The sequence below is a fragment of the Vigna angularis genome, chromosome 8, assembly GCF_016808095.1.
Source record: "Vigna angularis cultivar LongXiaoDou No.4 chromosome 8, ASM1680809v1, whole genome shotgun sequence".
Taxonomy (NCBI): domain Eukaryota; kingdom Viridiplantae; phylum Streptophyta; class Magnoliopsida; order Fabales; family Fabaceae; genus Vigna; species Vigna angularis.
Window position 1 is genome coordinate 18,525,357 of NC_068977.1, and position 26,359 is coordinate 18,551,715.

At 29.7% G+C, this 26,359-nt stretch overlaps 2 protein-coding genes across 2 annotated transcripts; one reads left to right on the forward strand and one right to left on the reverse strand.

Moving 5' to 3' along the window:
- Positions 1-1,523: 1,523 nt before the first annotated feature.
- On the reverse strand, positions 1,524-4,402 carry LOC108346106 (protein SENSITIVE TO PROTON RHIZOTOXICITY 1). The gene is made up of 2 exons (XM_017585089.2): positions 4,231-4,402; positions 1,524-3,269 (listed from the first exon to the last, which is right to left on the reverse strand). Exon 2 carries the CDS (start codon positions 3,238-3,240, stop codon positions 1,702-1,704), a length of 1,539 nt encoding a protein of 512 aa, XP_017440578.1. The 5' UTR covers positions 3,241-3,269; positions 4,231-4,402; the 3' UTR covers positions 1,524-1,701.
- Positions 4,403-20,359: 15,957 nt separating this feature from the next.
- On the forward strand, positions 20,360-23,551 carry LOC108344338 (uncharacterized). The gene is made up of 6 exons (XM_017582794.2): positions 20,360-20,393; positions 20,481-20,488; positions 20,576-20,740; positions 21,011-21,064; positions 22,861-23,007; positions 23,174-23,551. Exons 1-6 carry the CDS (start codon positions 20,360-20,362, stop codon positions 23,549-23,551), a joined length of 786 nt encoding a protein of 261 aa, XP_017438283.2.
- Positions 23,552-26,359: the final 2,808 nt, after the last annotated feature.

Here is a 26,359-nt window from a genome sequence, read left to right on the forward strand (position 1 = left end):
GGTCTGATATTAGTTTTATATTTTGTAAGACCGCTTGGTATGAGTTCCTTTTGTAGAACGTTCGGTCTAGTGGCAGTTAGAATAGTGGTAACTAGCGTTAGTTTTTACTTCCCTGCTGTTATATAAGGTCGTTCGGCCGTAATTATATATAGCCGAGCGTTGAACTGATCTGTAATATTGTTAACATGTGATTATTCTCTATATGGTTTTACACTGTATTTTTAGGATGTTACCATTCTTTTTAACAAAGATATAAAAATGTGACTAATTGTAACTTAATAAATCATTTTCTGTCAACCAATAAATCATTTTAAATATTCAGATTTATTTATTCAAAACAATACTAAAGTTAAATTTGTAAATTATAGTATATAGTATATTTTAGTACTTTAATTTGTTATTATTAAATTACACATATAAAAGTAGGTAAAAAATATACTATAGACACAACAAACCATATTAAAAGTTTCACACAATTTTAATTAAAATCTCAAGTTTTCTATATATAAAATTAAACTGCCGTCGTTTGTTTGAAATGAGATAACACAAATTTTCTTTATCTTTTATTATAACTAATGTCTTATATATTAATACTTCCCAGATCATATATCACTATAAATGTCATAAATGTTGGCATCTCAATTACACTGATATTCTAAAGTTCTATCGTAAAAATTTATTAAAAAGAAAAAGAAAAAAACTAACACTTCACTATTAAATTCTTTTATATCTCGCTCACACACATATGAATGTGTATATGGTTTGTATTCTCAACAATACTTTTAAAATACCAAACACCTTGCCAAGAGACAAAATATTACCCAGTCATATATAATGTTGTCATATACAATAAATAAATATAAAGCATTAAATTATAGTTAAATAGTTTAAGCTAAAAGAAATGAAAATGATTTTTTAGTGATCAGACATTTATGTATAGTTTACAAAATTTAGTTTAAGTTTCTTACTATTAAAAGATTCTACAATTAATCTCGTGTATTTTTTTTTGCTTCAAAAAATCAACTATACAAAAAATCATACACAAGAGGTGGAGGAAGAATTATAGGCTAGTTTTCATACTGAGATTTTTTCTTCCTTCACCTCCATTATTACTACCTGCATCCCATACCAATAGCAAAAGGATTAAAAACTCTTCCATTCTTCACCATACTCTTGAAAGGAAGGAGAAAGAATGAGTAAAACATTGGGTTGCTCGTTATGGAAAACTCATTCCAAAACATATCTCATATGTTCAAGAAACTTATTCCATATATCTTGTCATAGATCTTGTTCTGGAAATCCTAGTCTATATAAGGCATCTCATGAATTTGGAAAATTTGTTCTAGAAAAGTTATTCTGAAAATATAGAAAAAATTCTGATCAGAAATCATGTTTTGAATATTTTGAAAATTTTGTTTTGAAAGATTTCCGGAACAGGTGATCTGGAAATTATGGGGGTGCAATCAACTGTAAACGGCAAGTTATTTTGTAGCACAGCAATGGAATGTTGAAGAACCCAGATATAAAAGTGCAAATTTATATTTCTCTATTCAGAAGTTTTGAAAAAAGATAAAATCTTGAAGAAAATCTATCATCTTTCTTAAGAATTTGAAGGGATAGGAAACTAAACTGGCTTTACAAATTTAATACAAACCAGAGTTGTAGTTGCTCACATTAAGAGACAAACACATGCTAACACTGTTACAAAAGATTGTCAGGGCTGGATACTCCGTCGGATTTGAAAGATCCAGGAATCACAAAAGAGAATGAGCCTTCTGAGTCATCAAACAGAGGTCTAGTGAATTCATTAAACCCACCAAAGCTGTTGTCAAAGTTCAATGATGAGAAAAAACTTAGAGGATCATCACAATTGCCTTTTACATCCATCACATGTTCAACTTCATTTCCATTTGAAGAAGGACTTGATCCAAAACTGAACTGCACATTCCCCACCTTACTGTTTTCTTTGCTGTCATGATTGGGTGGCTCAGCTACCCCTTTGGCGTCATCCAAGGGAATGGCTGGAGTATGGCCCTGGAAAAGAGCAATGTGCCCAAAAAGCTTGTCTTTCCTAGAAAATGTTGTGCCACATGAACACAACCATTTATCCTTACCACAGTGCTTTTCATGAGTTTTCAGATCAGCCATGACTGAGAATTTCTTGGTGTTGCATCTGCTGCATGTGTAGCTCTTGTCACAGTGTGTCCTTTTGTAATGGTTTTTCACACACAGGATAGTCTTCAGAGGTTGAAACTTCTTGTGATCCTTGTTGCGCTTGCAGCCAGGATAGGGACAGGAATACCTCTTGATAAGCTTTGGTGATCCAGATTCTTTGTGAGGTTTTGCAAGAGCTGCTGGGGTTTTGTACTCGTCGCCATGGCCACGCATATGCATTCGCAGATTTGCATCTCTCTTGAACCCCTTCCCACAAATTGTACAGAAATGGGTGTGAGGAGCAAGGATTTCTTCTTTCTCTAATTGTAGAATCTCATATGAACCAGGGGCAAGGTTTTCTCCATCATCTACATCTTCTTCATCTTTGAGTTCTTGTTCTACCACATTGTAGTTTGGCTCCATTTCACAGTTATTAGGTAGATCAGTTTGCATGGACTGATCAGACATTTTCTTTCCACCATTATTTTCTGGCTGAATACAGCTGCTACTTCCACCAGTCCCGGAAGGAATGGTCGTCTCACGAAGCTGATCAATCTGTCCAAACAATGAAGCTGTGTTTGCAAGGTTGTGCCTAACAGATGGGAGCAGACTACCTGCAGTAGAGATCAACTGAATAATGATTGATGTGAGATCAGTTGTGATAAGCTGCTGTTCCTGTGTTACAAGTTCATTAGGTTGTCCAATGCCTTTTTGACGAACAATCAAGTGCACTAGATCCTGGAGCTGATGAATCTTTTCTTCCAGGAAAGACAGGTTATTCAACATCACATTGGGGTCCCAATCTTGGAGTGCACTGTTTTGTGATGATTCATTCAGATGACAGTTTTCTTGATTTGGGATCTCAATCTCGTTGTTTGAGTTGCAAGGAAGTGGAGACTGAGTTTGAGAAGGCTGGTTGAAGTCTTTGAAAGGTACTTCTGCTCTGATCCCATAATCAGAATTTGAAGGATCATCCCATTTCGGTTGATTATTCTGCAGACCAAAATTTGGGAATGACATGGAATCCGAGGTTAACGATGAAGACCTTGCCCAGTTGTTGGCACGTAGACTCCCATTTGTATCCATTTCAAGTTCTTTATCTAGATTCTTGATCACTGAAAATCAAATGAAATATGATCAAGAAACTGATACAGTGTACAAAGCACAACAATAACAACAAAGCCTTATCCCACCACTGGGTAAGATCAGCTACATGGATTACACAGCCAAGTCAGCTCCATAAAAAACCAAGACTCTTTTACAAAAATACCAAACATGGATCATTCATCATTCATAAAGAACATCAATAGTTTATAAATAATTTACCACAACCAAGGACCATGTTGGATTAGATTATGTTTCAAAGTTCCAACAAGGCAGAAATAATAAAGGGTGATCAGGGAAAATTTGAAAGGAAAGAGAGACAAAAGGGGACAGCGATAAAAGGAAAATTAAGCATGACCACCAATTAGAAGAAATATGCCATTCAACATAGATATCCACAAGAGTACAAATAAATATCCCATGCCACATGAAATTACGACTGAATACAGGAATCAAACCATGAAACAAAATCTTTCTCTGCACTTTAGTTCAATTAACTTTTGACGTGGGTAATTACCTAGCAAAGGCTTAAGTTAAATCAATACAAACACAATAATTAAAAAAACACAGCAATCACAATACCAAGTTCATATTTCTTCACAGTATATTCAGGATCCAAATTCCAAAAAATTTTCCCTTTTAATATTTATATCATACCACATACAATCAGAACAAAGAAAAACCCCTTTACCCTTCACGTTACTCCCCAGGTGAAGCGGCAATTCAACATGTACAAAGCCCCAATTATAAAGAAAAACTTCAAACTCTTTGTATCTAATTCATCCCCTCAGTCTTTGTTCTAAGAAACCCAAAATTGAAAAACAGATTTCATAGAAAATAGAGAGATCAATTTTTTACCCAAAACAGCAAAAACCCTATTCAGAGATAACCCTTAACAAAATAAAAAATAAAAAAGAGCATTCAACACAAATTCATAGAATAAAATCCACACAAGGGGATGGAAGCACTTACAGATTCAAAGATCAAAAGAGGCCCCAAGCAAATTGCTCCATTTCAATTGAAAAAAAAAGGTGGCATGAGAAGGAAAACAAGGGTTTCAAGCAAATGTTTATATAGGCATTCACTTTGTAAGCATACGTTGTGCTGAACACAGTAGCAGCACCATGATAGCTTTGGTCAACCCCACAATTATGACCTGCAATTGTATAGGTCAATTTTGTTCACTCAAATTGTGGACCCCACCAATCTGATGACAAAGTTTCTAATCAACTTTTTCATCTATCAATCACAACCGTTGTTTCTTTTGTTTCAGTCTAATGATTCTTCCTTAAATTTAAGTTTTTTTTTTTATAATAATAGAATTCATTTTTTTTTGTAGTTTATTCCCTTATAATTGTAGTATCTGTATGAACTTAATTGTTGTACATCTAGTCTTTTTAAACTAAATAATTTTATTTTATTACTAATATATTATTCAGATTCTAAAAATTGGCAAAAGGGAAAATAACAATATTCAAGAAAAAGTTTTAACATATGTTATTATAAAAAGCGTGCTGAAATTTTTTTTAAAATTCAGATAATATATATTGACTAAATTTATTTAATTTTAAAAAATTAGATATTTAAATATGTCATTAAATTTTTATAGAGACAAAAATTGCAGAATAATAAATCTATGAGAACTAAAAAAAATTACGTCAAAATAATATATATATATATATATATATATATATATATATATTACATAAAAAGAATTATCTATTTTGATTTACTATTTTTATTTTTAAATAACTAATTTTTATGTTTTAAATAACTAATTTTTATGTTTTTATCATTAAAAAGTGAACATACACGTATATATTTTTACTAGTATGATGTAAAAATTATTAATTACATCACTTGTTATATTAAAAAAATTATAAAAATAAGGGTTAAATATGTTTTTAGTCCTTAAATTATTAAGAGAATTTATTTTTAGTCTCTCCTTCAAAGTAAAGTACATTTTAGTCCTTTTATTAAAAAAACGTTAATTTTTTATTCTTCTGGAAGGACGACAAAAAATTAAGATTTTTTTAGAAAGAGGACTAAAATGTATCTTACTTTGAAAGAGAGACTAAAAACAAATTCATAGATAGTTTAGAGACTAAAAATATATTTAACCCTAAAAATAATTTAATTAAAATATAATTGTATATTTAGATAAATGTTTAACTAAACATCACATTTAATATCTTATCAAATTTCATTTAACATTTATAACATTTTAAAGAAATGAATGTTTTTAGATAGATAATAAGACTGAAAAATTATATCAGTTTAATTAAATATATATTAAATATTCTATATTATAATTCCTTAAAAAGTTCTCACGTTAATTTATTAATTTTGATAATAATAATTTTGAGAGATAAACTATTTTGCTTTAATAATACATAGAAACTAATACTGGTTCAGTTTACATAAAAATGAGTTTAATACTTTACATATCATTGGACAACCATTTCTCTTTTATCTATGTGCACTTATTTTAAGGTAAATAAATATAAATTATGTTTTTATATTTATTGTGGAATTGAAATGGTTTTGAATTATTGAAATATTTTGATTTTAAAATTTAAAAAATAAATGAATATAATATTTTTAATTTAATTATGTTATTTTTTTTAATATATTTCAATGGTATGATTGTCTGGTCAGTTTGGTTAGATTCACTAATTAGAAATTTTGTCAAATTAATCAGTTTGATAAATATAAATCGGTCAGTTGATCTTAAACATGCATTAGGACTAAGGATGATTATATTAAATAAAAACAAGGCCATTACAAATTGGGTCGTAATTAGACCGATGTTAATACGAACTCTAATAAAAAATCTATAAATATAGATTTGAGGTATTACGGTAAGTTGGTTATATTTAATATGCATTCATTGTTAGATTATTTGACTTTGGCATCACAATACCTTCTATTGATAACCTTAAATCGATCGAACAATAGACGAAAGAAGTTAGGAGAATTGTTGACCTCGACCTCACAAATCAAAACAAAACAGTATCAAATGTATTTTTTAACTAACATTGAAGTATAAATGAATCAAAAAGTATAAACAACTCAAATTATAACATAAAATACATTCAATATGTTAATGCAATTAGATTAAAAAATTATATTCATTCTTTTTTAAAATTTATAAATAAAAATTTATCAAAATTTCGAATAAAAATGAATTGTAATTTTGTATCAAAAATTTGAAATTAAAAATCTAATTAATCGATAAATATTTTGTAAGTTGATTATTTTAAACTCACTAATGTTCTAGAGATAAAATAAATTCTTCACCCCTCTTCTTTAACACTATATTTACTAGAGATAGAAATTAACAAAAGATGATAAATTTGGACAGGTGCACTTTTTTACCTAGAAAGGTTTTTCCTCTTACACATAAACATACAATTTAAAATATATTGACATACACAATTAGAAATTCTCTTGAAATATACTTACATCATAGTTTATTAACATAGGGTTTTAAGATTTGTTAGTGTATACCTACTTAATTTTTAAGTTAAAATATGTTAGAAGTTATAATAGAAATGATATTAAATACATATATTTATTAATCTACTAACAAAAAGAAAATCATATATCATATATATTTTTTAATGGGTGACTAGATTGGAGTATGAAAGTGAAATGTGAGATGTGATGAAAGGATAGATAAGATGAGAAAGGAGATGTGGTTTGATTAGAGATGAGTGGGGATACCCTACATAACATTCATCATTCTCTTTTCTTTCTACACCTGTAAACAAAAGATTCTTTCTACACATTTTTTCATGGAATTCATTACAGTCCCCACCACCTTCATATGCTCCTATAATTCAATTTCCAACTAAATTAGCTCATTTACATCAATTATTTTTGTATATTTTTTTTCTTTTACAATATCATATATAGCAATCAAGATATACATTTATCTCAATTCTTCTTCTCTAGGTTATCTTAGTTTTTTTTTTTCTATACCTATGATGACCGTATTATAATTATAAATCCTGAAAATTATTATTTCTGTAGATGATTAAGGTCTCTTTTGTTGGTAGGTAAAATATATTACTAAAAATGTTTATATAATTTTCTTAAAATCAAATAATGTGTTAGTTTCACTAAAATTATTAATTTTTGTTACATTAAATAACTTAATAAAAATGATATTTTACCTTTTTAATATTTTTTAATTTTGGAAAAGTTTAATTTGAACACTCTTGTATTTTTTTCTAGGAATCTTGTTTTTCTACTAGGAAACCTAAACGTGGGACCATTCCCTTAATAGTTTAAATTAAGTGAAGAGATTAAAACGATTAGGATGGATGTAAAATTTGGAAACATTGTAGTTAAAAGCTTAAAAGAGGAAGATGCTAAAAGATACACCGATAAATTTGGATGAAGGATACCAACAATACTTAAACTTCATTTAATAAATATATATCTATCAAATATCTATGATTGTGTAAATTTTAAAAACATATTTCATCCTTCATCTCGCTTTTCATAACTCTCTTCCTCTATAATTTTTTGCCAACTACTTTCTAATTTTCTTTCTTCAATCTTCATTTTTTTTAAATTTAATAACATCTCATAATAGTTTAGGAACTAGGAAACATTTTTATCGGATTATATTTTTAATCAAAGCAAATTTCTCTTTCCTTTAAAATTCTTGTTCTTCTCTTATTGTTGTTATCATATTATCAACAATTTTAATAAAATTAATGGTGATATACTAAAACTTTTGTTATATTATGATACTTTATTCTTGGTTTCCAGATTTTGAATATTGGTTTTAGAAGTTACTTAAATAAAATAATTACATAGTGAAACTATTTATGTTCTTTTATATTTTTTTCATAAATAATCTGAATATAAAAGTGACGAGGTCATAAGTTTTATGTAGAATTATGTGTTGTTTGAACATGTTATCAATATTTAAGTTTCATATAAGATTTATATACTTTAAATAAATGAAAATTGTTGTGTTATTTGTTTTGTTTTAGATTATTGCGTTCGGGACAAATTAGTTCATGGTTAGTTATGGTAATTTGAAGCAAAATATTCTAGTTAATGAGTGTTAGTTTATGAGCTTAAAAATTTTTTGAAGGCCTAATTTCGTCCTATCTTCTCACATGCAATGATTTAGAACGTCGATGTTTTCCTCTTTTAGATTCGTCGTACATGGTTGCGTGTCTCCTCCTCTTAGACAGTTATTCAAGGCGTCAAGGTCGTTCTTTTTCCTCTTTTAAGTGTTTTGGTTGGAGAATGCTAGATGTTTAGGGTTTCTCTTTCCTGTTCATTTATGACTTCTTCCACCATGTGCATTTGGCATGTCCATGTATGCTTTTTCTCTAGTGGCAAACATGATTTTGTTAGTTTATTTATAGTCGTAGTGACTTTTCAATAATGACTTTATCCACGTCAACAATTCATTCCTCAACGAAGATTTACAAAACGAAAATTATATGGATCAACCTTCCAAATTTGTTGCTCATGAGGAGTCTTTTAGGTTGATATTTCATCTTTTATATCGTCTTCGCAAATCATTAACAATGTGGTATCACTTGAATGGTGAAACAAACATTTTCACCAAGTCTTTATTAATAATATTATTAACAAGTTTGATACATATACGATTTGTATGCACCAGTTTGATATGAGTGTTTATCTTTATCTTTTATCTTTAGTTAGTTTGTTATTATTCCTTATTTGTATTTTATGTTTAGCTCATATTTCTTCTATTATATATAGAGTATGACATCTTTATATTCACAAGATAGATTAATCACATATATAATTCTTATTATATTGAACAATAAATTTAATATATATATATATATATATATATTATATTTTGTCTAGAGCAAATTGGGAAATTTATACCTTGTAAATTTTATTTAGCTTTTAAAGTAACTAATAATTTATTAGTTTTATTAAACACGTCCTAATTTTCTAAATAATTTATAATTAAATGAATATAAAGGGAGTAGTAATAAATTTATTAGATAAAAAATGCGTTCATTTATATTCTTTTTTTCGAAAAAAGGATTTATTTTAGTTACATACTACATAATTTCGTTATCTAATTGTTAGATCTACCTTAAGTATTTTCATGATTCATGTTAACTATATCCAATTTAAGTTTATGATAATTTAACTTATGATGTAACTCTTGTAAGTGCGGACGACCAAAGAATCAAGCAATTACGTATTAAAATTATTTTGTTGATTAAAATTAGGGTTAAATATGTTTTTAGTTCCTTAACTATCAAGTCATTTTGGGTTTTATCCCTCTTCGAAAGGTTTGATAATTTTCATCCTTAGTTTGGAAACTCACATTTTTAGTCCTTAAAAACCAACAACATTAAGTTTTCTATGAGGTGGCAAACGGTGAGCCATGTGTGATGCCACCTTCCCTAACTACTTTTAATTGACGTGACAGTAAAGGTCTGGTGGAAGGTGGGTCACTCGATTTGATGGTCGGCCACTCGGTCTGGTACTCGGTCTACTGATCGGTCGGCCACTCATTATTTAAGCTTTTGAAGAATCCTTTTTATAGCGTACAGTCTCCTGGAACTACCAGGCTGACTGACAACCAGGCCGACCACCAAATCGAGTGGCTGACCAGCATACCGAGTGGCCAACCACCAGGTTGAGAGGCCGACCACCAGGGCAACCACCCACCACGCCGACCGACCACCAGACCGAGTGGTCGACCACCTACCAGGCCGATCGACCACCACACCTTTACTGTCACGTCAATTAAAAGTAGTCAGGGAATGTGACATCACACGTGGCTCACCGTTTGTCAACTCATAGAAAACTTAACGGCGTTGATTTTTAAAGACTAAAAATACGAGTTTCCAAACTAAGAGGATGAAAATCAACAAACCTTTCAAAGAGGGACGAAACTTAAAATCATTGATAGGTCAGGGACTAAAAACATATTTAACCTTTAAAATTATTTGAAGTTCAACAAATTCCTTGGATAGAAAAAGTCATCCAAAATAAATTTTGAGACAAAGTTATAAAAAATTAAGTTTTTTACTTTTGATACAAATTTTCTACATTATAAGCTTATTGTAACAAATTCTGTTTGGTTATTTGGAGAAAAAATTGGTTTTCTGTTTACATTGGATGATGGAAGGTGTAAATCTTAAAATGTTAGGTCAGTGCCATAAAATTGAAATACACATGGTATGTTTAAGTAATAATTAATATATATTATAATTGTGAAAGCACCTCCTTCAATTCGATAATTAATTATTATTAATTATAATTAATTATTATTAATTATAATTACATATAATTAATTATTATTAATTATTATTAATTATAATTAATTATTATTAATTATAATTAATTATTATTAATTATAATTAATTATTATTAATTATCATTAATTATTATTAATTATCATTAATTATTATTAATTATCATTAATTATTATTAATTATCATTAATTATCATTAATTATCATTAATTATTATTAATTATTTTTATTTAGTATGAGTTATTTTTATTAAATAACAACTTTTAAACCTTTTTAAATAGTGAATTTTTAGATAATTAATTATTATTAATTATAATTACATATAATTAATTATTATTAATTATAATTACATATAATTAATTATTATTAATTATTATTAATTATCATTAATTATTATTAATTATCATTAATTATCATTAATTATCATTAATTATCTTTAATTATTATTAATTATCATTAATTATTATTAATTATTTTTATTTAGTATGAGTTATTTTTATTAAATAACAACTTTTAAACCTTTTTAAATAGTGAATTTTTAGACATCCATCACTAAAATTTTAACAATTTTTTTATATCCTTTAAATAATCTTTTAATAGAATGTCTCTAAAAGACATATTCTTTATTTCAACCACATGAACGACATGGTCCTCGAAACCTTATATACATACATGCATTTCATCAGGAAAACACACTGAAACTCGTACTTATTCCTTTATAAATAATGATCTTACATTCGTACTATCTTGAGCGTCGAAGAATCTTTTGCAGGTACGTTCTTACTATCTTAAGCGTCAAACAGTCTTTTGCAGGTAAATCTTCCTTCATAGGTCGGGGTCAGGGCCGAGGACAATTTGATTAACCTAACATGGTCCTCTAAATCCTAATCCCTTCCAAGATCAACAACTGAACAAGTGCAGCTAGTTGTTCAGATCCAGATCATCCAATCTAATCCTACTTAGGAAAGGGGTAGCATCAACACAATCGCTAAAGGTTTCATAGGGGAGGAAATTCCTTTGTTGTACAAAAGATATACCAAAGAAGCACCAACTTAAGAACCAGTTCCCCATGACGCTTACCACTTATAACCTTCTCCGATGAAGATTTTTCTGTGAACAACTTAGATCAAGATGACCTGGTTGCCATCACGGCAACCATCCCTAACTAACGAGTCCACAAGGTCCTGACAAACTAGGGTAGCTCGACCATGTACTATTTTGGCATGCCTTCACAAAGTTGGACATTCTAGCTACCCTAATTCAACCCCTCCCAAAACCTCTGCTCGGGTTATCGATGAATGAGTTCACACCAAAGGGTACATCGACCTGCTAACAAACTTCTAAACACCAATGTACATCAAACTGTGATGGTGTGATACCTCATAGTTGATGCAAGATCATTGTACAACTTGGATTATGTCCACCTTACATATGGCATTAAAATCCTGATCGAGGACTTTTCAGCCATCATCACTCTGAAGACGGACCTTGTTAAGACCTTGGCAAGTGTACCGAATCGTATCAAGTAATAATAATTGGTAAGACCAAGTATAGTTTCCCAAGAGACTCACGACACTAAATAGTCATGTGATAACTTAACTAATTAAGACTTTTAAGAACAATTTAGGGTTTTGAATGCAAAAACAATAAATTAAATATGAATGCACTTTTGATCAATTGAAGAAAAACACAAAGGTGAATGAATGATATTGTAATTATGAGATGAGTATGTTGCTGGGTTTAGACTTCCCCTAGTTTACTCTCATGCATATAAGAATTCATTTTCTTCAGTCAATTGTTAATATCACTTTCTAAATTACTTAAAACTCGATCCCTCGGCGAAGAAAGTCTATCCTTAATTACTAGACCACAATCCTTTGCATCCCTAATAATTAATTTTGCATTACGAATTATAAGCTTAAGACAACCAAACTCCTATCCTCATCTCTAGGCAATATTGCTTTTAGGAGAAATTCTCCAGAACGTGGTTTCTATGTATTTCCCAATAACAAAGAAGACCATAAAATCAAGCCATGAATGATCAAAACATAACAAGCATAGAGCAAATGAGAAAATCCCTATCAATTGATGAAAGAAGCATATATCAATTAAAACCAATTCAAATACATGAGAGTTCACAAGGTTACATCATCTCCCCAACAACAAATTGAATTTAGGTCCCCCTTGTCATGGAGAAACTAGATGAACAATGGAATGAGAATGAAAGATAAACCCTAAAAACCAAAGAGGAGAGCTTCTGCATCCACTTCTGCCTCTAGAGAGTTGGAAAAGTTTGAATTTGTGTCACTTCTGTCAAAAGATACTCCCTCTAGGACGTCAACGTCCTTATATATAGCTGCATTGGATCATGGACCAACATCGTCAGCGCTCAACACCCCCACTTAGGGCGCCTAGGCAAGCTTGCTAAAAAACTGGTGCTCAGCGCCCCTAAAAGAGCGCCCAAGCTTTGAGTTGGAGAGATGACCAAGATATTCAACTTCGTGTAAGAAATAATATGGTTAAGTAGATGAACAACCTAATGTTATAATAGTTGGATCCAAAAATGAACGAACCAAAAGTTACACCTAGTCTATAGAAAGTCTAGCGACACTCAAAAACTTCAAGTAGAAAGAAAACTAAAACCCAACCAGGATGAACTGTATTTCATTATGAACCTTTCCACAATAAAGTCTAAGGGGTAGAGAAATTTAATGGAAAGGTAATCATCGAGGTCACCTCAAGACAAACTTTAAGAGTAGATAACAAAGATAAACGTCCACGAATAGAACACCTAAGAAGGCACAAAGACAAAACATCCAAAAGCTAAGCAAACATTCTACTCCCAAAACGTTTATTTACTTGGGATCTTTTATTTTTTTAGTTATTTGGTTATGATTCTTTATGGTCACAATGACTATTGACTAGTGGTATCACAAACTACGATCGCACATTGAACTTTGTAAAAATATAACCATAGAGAAAGGAAAACCAAAGCATAGAAAGTTGAAGTCCGCAAAGACAAAGCAAAAGGCAAACTCTCCAATATCTCGGACGAGTTATACCACATAGTGGATGCCCTATAGAACGATGCGTGCAAGTTAGAAGAGCTCAAAGGAAAACTTCTCTCGAGAACATGGAACACTACACATTTAAAAGCATATTACAACTAAATGTCTCATGGTTATATGAGCATTTTTTCCTTTCGTCTTTACTTTTCTTTTGACTTTAAAGATGTATTATGAGGATGTGTATACTCTTTTACCTTCGACCAATTTCTTTCCCAAAGTTGGGTGTTGTCGAGCAAGGTTTTAATGTGACACAACTTGATTTGTAATAAAAATCATATTTTTATTCATACGCATGTTTCTCAACATTCATAGAAGATCACAAAGATGACATCAGAGTTACTAGATTGTAACATGAAAAACTACAACAAAATTGGCACTCAAGTTACTAGATTGTAACATGAAAAAAGACCACGAAGTTGACACTCAAGTCACTAGATTATAATATGAAAAAAAACAACAGAGTTGACACTCAATTTACTAGATTGTAACATGAGAATAGGCCATGTTGTTGACACTTAAATTACTAGATTGTAACATGAGAAAAAACCACATAGTTGACACTCAAGTTACTAGATTGTAACATGAGAAAACACCACATAGTTGACACTCAAGTTACTAGATTGTAACATGGGAAAACACCACGAAGTTAGCACTTATGTTACTTTGTAACATGAGGAGAGACCTCTAAGAGAGGCACAAAAAGATCTCTAAGTGAGGCAAGTCATAAAATTAATCAAACAAAAACAAGAGCCACTAGGTAGAGAGGAACTCAACATCCCAATATTTGAGTACAAAATCAAAAGCACCAAGTATAAAGGAACTCAACGTCCCCAATATTTGGCATCCTAATATCTGAATAAGAAAATAAGGGCAAATCGATAATACAATACCCTAATCACCTCCTCTTGAAAAGCTCGACACTTGTTGGTCTCTTTGACAACAAAGCTGCTTTCTTCCTTTGCTTATTGGAATTCAAAAACCAACTTGTTAGGTTTTCGACCGACCTCTACACACAAGCTAGTTAAGCTGTCTATCTCGATCTTCTCCTTGATTGGTTTCACTTCAATATTCATTTTGAATATTTTTTCCTTGATCCCTTTTAGTTGTCACACCTCCAAGTTTTTACTTGTTAGTTTCTGGCTGATCTCAAAACGCAAGCCAGCCCCGCTGACCAGTCTTCACTTCAGTCACATTCACTTCCTTCTACAATAGGAATTTTAAGAAAGGACAATAATGAACACCAAGGATCTACACAAACTGGAAGCACTTAATTGAACCTGCTGATAACAGTTGAATATACTGTTATCTGTGATGCAATTTTGATACTAAATCAATCCTTTTTTACTTTGAAGCTTGGTTAAACTCTTGTTTTTAGTTTATTTTAGTGAATAAGAGAGTTCAGGTTATACTTGATCATTTTATCACTAAATTTCCTAGATTTTGTAAGTTATTGGAATGAATTGGAAGAGGAGTTGAGGTATCACAAAGTTGGAACCCAAGAAGGACAAAAAAAAGCACCATCAAAGAAGGTTACAGAAGGTCGCAGGACGCCTGGTTGCCCTTTTCTGGGGCCTTGGGTGTAGGAGCTCATGCAACCACGCCTGGTTGCCCTTTTCTAGGGCCCTCAACACCAACATAGGGTGCCTGGTTGCCCTTTTCTAGGGCCCTCAACACCAACATAGGGCACCTGGTTGCCCTTTATGGGGCCCTCAACGCCACTCTGCACAGCAGCACGCCTGAGCGCCCTTCCAAGGGCACTAAGCGCCAATTTCAATGCACTGTTGAGCGTATGGTTGCCCCTTTCAAGTCCCTCAGCGCCACTTCTCTCGCAAGCTCGCCCGATTGCCCTAAGTAAGGGCGCTGAGTGCTAGCGTGTTGGACCGATGATCCAATTTTGATCTATTTAAGGACTTGCACGCCATAGGATTCACATCTTTTTTATGGCTGAAGCTCAGAAACACACTTTTCGATCCTTTGTAGGCAAATTTGGCATGCGGGAGCTATCCTCTTCTCTTTCTAGGGTTTTTATCTCATTCTTCCATCATTGTACACCTATGTTCTCCATGACAATGGAGAACTAAACTCATTTGTTGTTGGAGAAGATGTAACCTCTAAACTTTCATGTATTTGAATATGTTTTGAATTATTTTATGGATATGTGTTTTCTATTATTATTTTTTGTTGTTTTTGAATGTTGAGTATTTAATAACATTTAATGTTTGTTTAGAACAACAAAGTGTTTTCTATTATTTGGGTAGAATTTTATCATTTAAGCTTCTCACTAAGATACCAAACATTGATTAAATACTTCATCATTGGATGAAGTGAATGGTTTAGCTCATGATATCGTCTATTCGGTTGTAAATGCTTTTTAAGATTTTGCTTTCTTTAGCCAAAGCATTTAGCGATTTTGTCTTTTATAAGTTTTTCTAATATTAATGGAGACTCTTAAAGGGCTTACCAAAAAAAATTATCAACATTATTATATTCGTATCTATTTGAGAGTTTGACTTATTACCTTTTGGTATAGTTTCTACATTTAGCACAACTCTCATTGACGCTTTAACTTTAGGAATCGTTTAGTATTGTTTCTAGTTTAAGCCTAAGTGTTTTTCTAAGACTTTCCTAAGTTACTAGGTTTTCATAATTTTTAACTTATAACCTATTTTCAATTTTTCTGGTATTCTAGTGAAAACATCTTTGTATTCTCATTTCGTTTAATATTGTTTTGTAAAACTTCAAAACATATGAGAGTGTTTAGACATTTTAGTCTTGTAGACGATTTTGTCTTAACAACTACACTAGTCTATATAACACTACTTGGACTATCTACAAGACTTAAGACTAACTAAACTAAAATTTACTCTAAAATGCCTAATTTAGCAAATTTTTACTAAAACTAAAAATTTCACTCAAAGAAATGAAAATTACATAAAAACTTAAAATAAATGTAGTAGAGTTGTCAAAAGAAGTGTTCCTAGACCCTAAAACTAAGCGTAATTTGACACTTATCAAAGCTAAAGTGGAAAAACGGAGAAATTAGATGAAAATTATGCAATTCTAGACAAATTGTGAATGATGCAACTAAGCGGTGGAATTAAAGTTGACTTACAAAGAACAAACCTTTTGGAAGAGAAAACCTCAATAACTAAACCTGCAATTGAGTCATGGAGACTCCTTCTCCAAGAATTATCTTAGGAATTGAACATCAGAGCATGAGACTTAACCACAAAAACAAACTCACGTAGGAAGGAAACCTCTATTATTAGACCATAAGTGCACGGTTGAGCACTGTCTTGGATAGTTTAGAAATATATAATTTCAGTTCTATTTTAAGTATCAAATTTTAGAGAAACTATTTAGAGAACTCCTAAAATATTAATAAAAAAACTAAATTGACTAAAATTAATACTCCATTGAAAAACAAAATTAAGACTATATTCAATAAACTCAAAAGTAGGAACTTAATTAGTATTTAGGAAAAATAATAATAAAATGCAACATGATATGTTGAAACTTTTTATAATATATTAGGCGTTCAGTAAGTAGCCGAATTTATACAATTAAAATAAATAAATATATATATATATATATATATATATATATATTCTTTAAAATATTAGTTCGTTTTTATACATAATTATACAATAAATAATCATACGCTATTATATTTGATCTATAGAAAAAAACTACACAAATATATGTTTGCATTAAAATTACATTTAAAATAAATGTTGAAATGTATTTATTTATTTAAAATGTGTAAGAGCCGAGAGTTTAAAGAAATTTGGAGTAGACAGATGTATGCAAAGGATGAGACTGAGCGGTTTAGATTAAAATATGAAAGTTTCAAAAGTCTCGTCCCATTCTCTGAATACAACTATATCTCTCCAAATTCTTCTACTCTCTTATTTTCTCTTCCTTCTCTCTAGATTCCTTCAATCTCACTTCATTTGTTCAACAATCAGACCGTGCCTAAACAATCTGGGTGTCAAGAGCTTTCCATTCCACCAATCGGTTTAGTGTTTAGAGTTAGTAAGTTTCATCCTCTCCTCTTAGTGATTCTGTTTTATTATGCATGCAAGAGAAAATTCTGTTTGCATGTGTTTATCAGACTCTTTTCTCAAATTTTGATTTCGTTTTTGGACCTACTGTTGGTCTCCTCTTTCCAATCGGTGATCGGTAGGTGTTCTTAGATTTTCCTAAGGATCAAGCAATTTCTTGAAGGTGTTAAAAGCTTTCTGTTCGGTTAAGAGGTAAGGGAAGCTAGTTAATTTAATTGATTGGTTGATGATGTATGAAATTTTTTTTTGACAATTTTGCATGTGTGTGAAATTGAATGTTTGTGTGTTTGTCATTGTTTGTGTGGGATGATAAATGTTGTGGTTATTGAGTTGTGGATTATGTAGAATTTAAAGTGAATTCTGGTTTGGGATTCTTTGAAATGATGTTAGAAAGGTTTAGGTAATCTTGGATAAGTGTAAATTGGTATATGAATCATGTATGGAGGATTAGAAGTTGGGAAGAATGTTTAGTTTTGGTAAATTCTAGTGTGTTCTTAATTGTCCAGAAGTTCTACATAATTATGCAGAAAGTTGACCGTTCGGCTAGATTCAGGTATGAAAGAGAATTCCATGGAAAAATGTCTTAGTGATTGGTTATCAATTAATTCTCAAGTAGAGATGGGTAAGTCATGTCGTGAGAATAGTAGGAGGCCCTAGCCTAAGAGGTTACCTACGGTGAGTGATAACGGGCTAACCTCGTGTGGCAGCTGATGGGTTTCCAGTTACTACACCCACGAGTGCACGAACGACCAAAGCTACATATTCATACTAGTCCAGGCGGTCAAGTTAAAGTAGTCGGTCGATATGTGTTTATATGTTTTATACATGTATATGATTATCTGATCTGTTTGTTTGAATCGTATGCTCACATGACTATTAAATTACACTAGCTTACCCTTCTTTTTTGTCTTGTACATGTTGTCCATTTGGTATTTCTTCTTTGCAATGATCATACTGTGGGTGTAAACAGAGGATGATGAGTGTTCTCTAGAGCAAGCGTTGGATGGAAAGGATCCAACTACTTAGACTAGGGTCGATCAGTTGTGTGTATAGTTTTGTAGGGACCGTTCGATCATGTATATAGTTTTGTATTAGGATAAAATTTTGTAAAGTTTTAAATTTATGGTTATTTTAGGATAATTGTAAGTCAACCTACATTATTATTATTATTATGTGATGACTCTTATATATAGTGTTCAGCTATACTTTTGGGATGTTACAGAATGTATGATCAATGAAAATTAAAGTTATGCGTTAAAAAAGTTAATGGTAAAAATATATGTTTTACTATTTATCATATAATTATTTATAACATTTAATTAGTATTTTAAAGAATTAAAATTTCTATTATTTAAAAAAATTAGATGTTTAAAATTTAATTAAATTGTAAATAAACTTTATCAAAAGTTAATAATTTTAATAAAAATAAAGTATGAATTTTCTATGTGAATCCAAAGAGGTGGATTCTTTTATGGATATAAATTTAGGTTAGAATGTTAATAAACAATAATTTTTGAAAATTATTTAAAATAAAAATAATAATAGTAAATAAGAAATCATAATGAAAATTGATAGACGTAACATTTCCAAAGACAGAATATAAGCATAAGAGTTTAAACACAAAAGAAAAGAAAGACCTTTGATAAAAACTCAAAAATTTTGGATTATCAAGAACCCATGAGATAGAAAACCTCAAACAATTTTTTTTAGCAAAATGTATTCCATTTCTACCTTTTGGTTGAGTATATCTATTTACTTTATTACACTTATTTTATAAACCTAGTCATGACCTTTTACATTCAGCCTAGTTACAATAGTCAAATAACTCCTATTAAAAGATCTCTCATAATCAATAATGAAATAATTATAATTTTGAAAAAGTAATAAAATTCAACCCACTACTTACAGATAATGTTTTTTTTTGTATAAATAATCATTATTAAATATGAAAGAAAGAAACGTTCCTGAAAAAATATTAATAATTTTTTCAAAAACAAGTAATTGCATTTATTACCCAATTAATGTCAACTAATTTATTACCTAATTAATGTAAATAGTCCTTTTAAAATAGTCAAGGATTAGAATTAGGAGGAAGAGTATGTCATTTCACTTACTATTGAATCTCTATCCTATACTGCTGCTCTGTATATATAGATAGATTATCAAGAATGAGAGTTGAGAAAAGGATGACGAATATATTGTTCTTTTTTGTGTGCTTGTGTTTGATAATTTGTCATAATGTTTTATCTTTGAGGGAAGATTTGGAGTTTGAGACAAAACCAAACCTCAGTGATAAGACTCCAATCAAGACTATTTATGTAGTTTATAATCTTCTTAAATTATTTTGTTTTTTTCTAACTTTATCACATTATACTTATTACTAATTTTATTCTTTCTTTTTTGGATTTTATAGACAGAATTTGGAGGCATTGTTGACTGCATTAATATTTATAAACAACCGGTCTTTGATCATCCTTTACTAAAAAATCATAGATTGCAGGTAATAAAAACCTTTAATTATATAGAAAAGGTTCAACTTTAAAATCTTTTAATATTTTAGTTTTAATTTTCAATCTTTTTTCATTATATTTTTTTCTAAATTTTAATTTTCATTCCTTTATTTCCAGATAAAACCCACCTTTGAAAATTTAACTGAAAAAACATTGGTGAATAATTCACAAATCGGATCCATGTTTGATCTTGATAACGAAGAATGTCCACAAGGTACAGTTCCTGTACAAAGAATGAAATATAATTTTTCTGCTGAAGAAAAATTATTAAATAATGATATATTGATTAAAGACATTCCAGGTGTTCACGTAAGATATCTTATACAATACTAATTGTTTATTCTATAAATTATATTTTAAGTTGATTAGTTATTTGAATATATTCAATTTTTGCAGGTTGCAGAAGCATTTGTTCCACAAAATCATTCTCCTTTTTATCAAGTTAATGGGATATGTAGCCTTTATAATCCAAAAGTTGAGAAAGGTCAAATATCTATGTCTCATATATGGGTTGAAAATGGACCTGTTGAATCTTCCAACAGAATAACTATGGGATGGCATGTGAGTTAGTATTTATCATTTATTTTAAAAGTTTATGTCATTTAATTTGTGTCTTAAATGTCAATATAAAATTAGGTATTTTTATTTGTGTTCATATTAAAGATTATTATTCTATAGAGTATTTAAAATAATTAAAATAAATATAATATAATTTTTTTATTATAGTAAAGAAAAAATATCATAATTATTGGTTTTTATGAAAATAATTTTAAAAAACAGATAAAATCGAACATAACAAAATTTCTAATTGATTTCATACTTTGATATCAGGTACATCCATCAATGTACGGTGATGCAAGGACCCATTTTTATACATCATGGACGGTAAGAAAACGTATCATTATATTTTATTTAATCCTAATTTAATTTATAGAACTAAAACATGAAAGAGAATATACTTTAATAAATCTTAGGTATGGGTTTTTCTTATTCTCTTTTCACTTTTGTCTCTAAGACAAATGAATGTTTGTGTCTTGCATATAATAAACACTTAATAGAAGATTATAATTAAGTTTTCTAAATAAAAATTAATTTTATTTATTCGTGTAACACTCGTTTAATAAAATAAAACTATTAAATAAAACATTATAAAATTAATCAAACAAAACAAATAATTAAATACATATAAAATATTAATATAATCATCCATTATCATAATTATAGCAATATAATATACATACATCTAGTAAAAAAAACTATATGAGTTATATATGCTCTACATATTTATAAACAAAAAGGGTTATCATCCTACCATTAAGAAGGTTAGTCTCCTTTGCGCCTATGGTCCAGTGATTAGGATTTCATGTAACTTTTACCACAACTCATTTTACTCTTTTTGAGTATAAATAGTTAGTAGAATTCAGGATGTCTCATTTCTAACCCTCATATGTCAAAGCCTACATTAACAAAATTACTACTAATCCTCCTTAGATTGATTCCAACCATTCATAAAATCATGAACCCGCCATCATATTAACATTTACAAGATCACACATGTAAATATACCAGAAGAAAAAATATGAACATAGTGTTAAACTCTATTAATCTTGTTCAATGAGAATATATATTTGTTCAATGAGTAGTGCCTAAAAGCACATTCGCCAAGTGACCACATAGCTCTCCCAACGAGATTATCATTGGGGCTTAAATTCCCACAAAATTCGCCTAGCGAGACTTGTCTCGCCCAACCACTTTCAAGTTAATGAACTCTCCGACTTTTCATCCAAGAAGTATTTTCTCGTCCACCGAATCTACATAATTCTGCATCATGTAGATTTATGCCAGTCCAGCCTTGTAATTTCAGTCCAACAGCCAACATAGATGCTTAATTCAAATTAAACCACATTCAATGATTCAAATAACATCCTCTACAATACCAATCATACACCATTCTCAATTTCATCATGCAATTCAAGTAAACCAATTTCTAAACCTAACTTCAAATCCACTCATTAATTCTTATTCACACAAATCAATCATACAATCATACAGAAAAAACACCATACAATTATCAATTACAATTTATCAATCACATGAAACTACACAATTAGTTTTCCTTACCTAAGAGACATACTAGACTGATCAACAACTCTTAAAACATCTTTAGCTCGCAAAAAGCTCTATGTATCCTTAGAAACAACACTATCAGAATATACCATTAAGTTCACGCAAAGACTAATAAAGAATTCAAACATTAGATACTAGCCAAAAAAAGGCCACATGCAAAGAAAGAACGAACAAACCAAGAAAAGATAAAAAAATAACTTATTTTAATGAAGAAACTCATCAAACAAAAATAAAGAACTCGCTTTGAGAATCACGCACTCTTCAATTTTCAAATATAAGAACAACGGGTGGGAAAACCTAGAAAAAATGGAAAAAACTTTGTAAAAAAGATTTTTAAAAAATAATGTTTTGAAATAATAACACTCTGTATATAAAACTTTTATTTATACTTTAAACTTTTATTATTTAAACAATCATATCTCATAATTTTTAATACATTATCAATTCTAAAACAGTTTTTTAAGTTCTAACGGCAGTTACATATCATTATTTATATCTTTATGCTACAAATATTCCATTTCTTTAAATTTAAGTCAATGCTAAAAACTTTACAGTCCGATAACTTCAAAAAGACAGGATGCTACAATACCGCATGTAGAGGTTTTGTCCAGGTTGACAGGAAGAACTTCCCTGGTGGATATTTCCCTGACACATCTACCTACGGTGGCGCGACTTATGAGGCTTACATGGCTATTACTCAGGTAAATAATTATGCAATTAAATTTTCACTTTGACTAAAATTGAATGACTCTTAAATGCATTATTAATATCCATTTTACTTTTCTAAATACATTTTAAAGTAAATATAATTAAAGAATTGAAATATTTTATGATATACTATTGAGAAAAGCTGAGGTGTGTTTTTAGGATCTAAAGACAAAAAATTGGTGGATAAGCGCAGGGAAGGTAAACATCGGATATTATCCAGCAGCATTGTTCTCGAACTTAGGGTCAGCATCCATCGTAGGATGGGGTGGGAGAACAAAAGCCAACGTTGGTGGTCGTAGTCCTCCAATGGGATCTGGGCATTTTCCTGATGGAGATAGGACCCATGAATCTTATTTTAGATCTCCCAAGATTCAAGGTGCATCATTAATTGTTTATACACCTGAATCTTTTATGACCAAACACTTCTCTGACAATACTAAATGTTATGATGTTGGTTACCATGATAAATATTACGGAGAGGTTAATAAGGAAAGTGTTGTTCACTTTGGAGGACCGGGAGGCAATTGTGGAATTTAATTTTATTTATAATTAAACTTTATATGGGGTTTATGAGTTTAAGAATAATTATCTCTTCTTATTATACTTTATTTTTCTATCATTCTCTCCATTGTGTTGGTAATTTTCAGAATGCTATTCATTTTCCAAATAAAGTTGGGCGACTCACTTTTTTTTCCATTAAAATATTTTTCTTATTAAACTACATACTTAACTCTTAATTTGATATCTGCCTAATATTTCTAAATTTTTGCTTACAAGACAATCCATATAGATATTCAAGTTGAGTCATTTGAGACTTATAATCAAGTGAAGTCGATCTTGATCAAATGTCGAGACAAGTCGTTCATCTCCTACCAAATATCGAGACGAGTAGTTCGTTTTCTACCAAATGTAAAGACAAATCAGTTAAGACCAAACATCAAAACAAGTCAATAAAGACCAATCATCTAGAAAAGTCAATACAAAAGGTTTATACGAGTCAATCTGAATCGAAGTTTGAATCAAGTTAACATAGGTTAAAGGTCAATTCGAACCTAAATAGTTCAGAATAGTTTGTTTTGACACCCTTAGACTTAAATAGTAATTTAGTCCCTATTTTTGTTAAGTTTGTTCAATGTATTCTCTTTTTTTTTGTTCAATAAAGTTTCATCTTTTGTTAATTTAGTCACTTATTATAACATCATTTAAATAGTTAATGACATAGTAAATAGGGTTTCCATTTGCCAGATTGTGATTTTTTTATTTTTTTCATTTTTTCTTATTTTTTTCTAAAAGGATTCACCTCTCAAGTTAGTTTCATGTCACGTCAACATTAGTATAACATGTTAGTGTCTTATATTTAATTTAATCTTTATGTTTTTTATTTTGATTCAATTTAGTCTTATTTTTTAAATAAAACAATTTTGTCCCTCTTCAAATTCCTATGAAATTCAATTTTTATATAAATGTTATATTGATATTTTTATTAAAATTCACATTTTTCTTAAATATTTCTGAAATTATTTTTAAATCAACTCTAACTATATTATTAGAATATAAATATTATATTTAACTTTTGTTACCGGTAAAACATTACACTTGTTTTACAAAATTAAGATTTTTCCTTCTTGTAATCATAAACCAACTCTAATCTTATTTTTTTATAGTGGAAAAAATATTACATAAATCTAATAATTAAGTTCTAATAATATACTTAAAGTTGATTTAAAAATAACTCCATAAATATTCAATAAAATTGTAAATTTTAATAAAAATATCATTATAACATTTATATAAAAATTAAATTTATAGACTCCATTTAGAAAGAAACAAAAATAGGACTAAAGTGAATCAAAATAACAAATATAGATACTAAATTGAATATATAACACACATTTGACATTTTAACACTGGCATGTAACACTACTATTATCATGTAATAAAATATTAACTTGACACATGTACACAAAATTGTGAAAAACTTAAAAAAAATAAAAAAAAATCACGCAATTGGCATATCTGTTCACTATGCCATTAACTATTTAAATAATGTTAAAAAATAGACTAAATTGATGAAAATTGATGAAAATTAGAATTTCAATAAGACTAAACTACACAAACTTAATAAAAATAGTAAGTAAATTAGTATTTAAGAAAAAAAAATCAACCCAAAGATGGTAACATGAAATGTTGTAACTTTCTATAATATATTAGCCTATTCTCAATTTATTCAATTAAAACAAAACAAATTGAAATGTTGTAACTTTTTATAGCTTTTTATATATATGCACTAGGTATTTATTGTTATTTTTACATATCAAAGAGTTAAACACACACTATATATTTTTAAAATATTAGTTAGTTTTATACATAATTATACAATAAAGCATACTTTTATTATATGATCTATACAAAAAAACTAGACAAATATATGTTTGCATTAACTTACATTTAAAATATATGTTTAAATATAGTTATTTATTTAGAATGTATGACCAATGAAAATTAAAGTTATGCGTTAAAAAGTTAATGGTAAAAATATATGTTTTATTATTTATTATAGGGCTAAATATGTTTTTAGTCTATGAAGTATCATATTATTTTTTATTTCGTCTATCTTCAAAAGGTTTGTTCATTTTCGTCCTTAGTTAAAAAAACTCATATTTTTATCCTTAAAAAGCAGTGACGTTAGATTTTCTGTGAAGTGGCTAACGGTGAGTCACGTACAATGTCAGCTTCCATGTTAATTTTGTGTTACGTTTCTCTTTTTTTCTGAAATCAGATTAAGTATGTGTCACTGAACTTATTCCATCCATACCTTCTTCACCTTTCACTATTCAATGCAACGTCTCCCATAAACATCACCTAGCACGCACATTAGTAATCACCTCCACCATCTTCATTCACTGAGCTCTATCTTCGCTTGCCATTTTTCTTAGCCCCTTGCTCGTCGTAACAATTGATACTTTAAACTTTGTCTCCCTCACAAGCCCCCTTCATCGTCCATTTTCACTCTTTCCATCACCAAACCAAATTCTCACAATCTAAACCAGCACCCACATAGGACGTTCATCATCCATTATTACTGCTAGTTTTTCAACACCTAAACAGAAAATAGAAAAACATAGGCTTTTTTATCACCCAAAAAACTTCACTACGTCTCATTGCTCCAACCCATCATTAACAACAACTTTCATCTCCCAAAACTGCATTCATCATCTGTTAACAATTCAAAGCAACCAAAACGGATTCAATACTGATGAAAACTCATTTAGGGCATTCCATTCAAAGGAGTACGAACTTAATCTAAGGCTAAGAAAGGGAAGTTAGAGAAGGACTTTTAGAAGC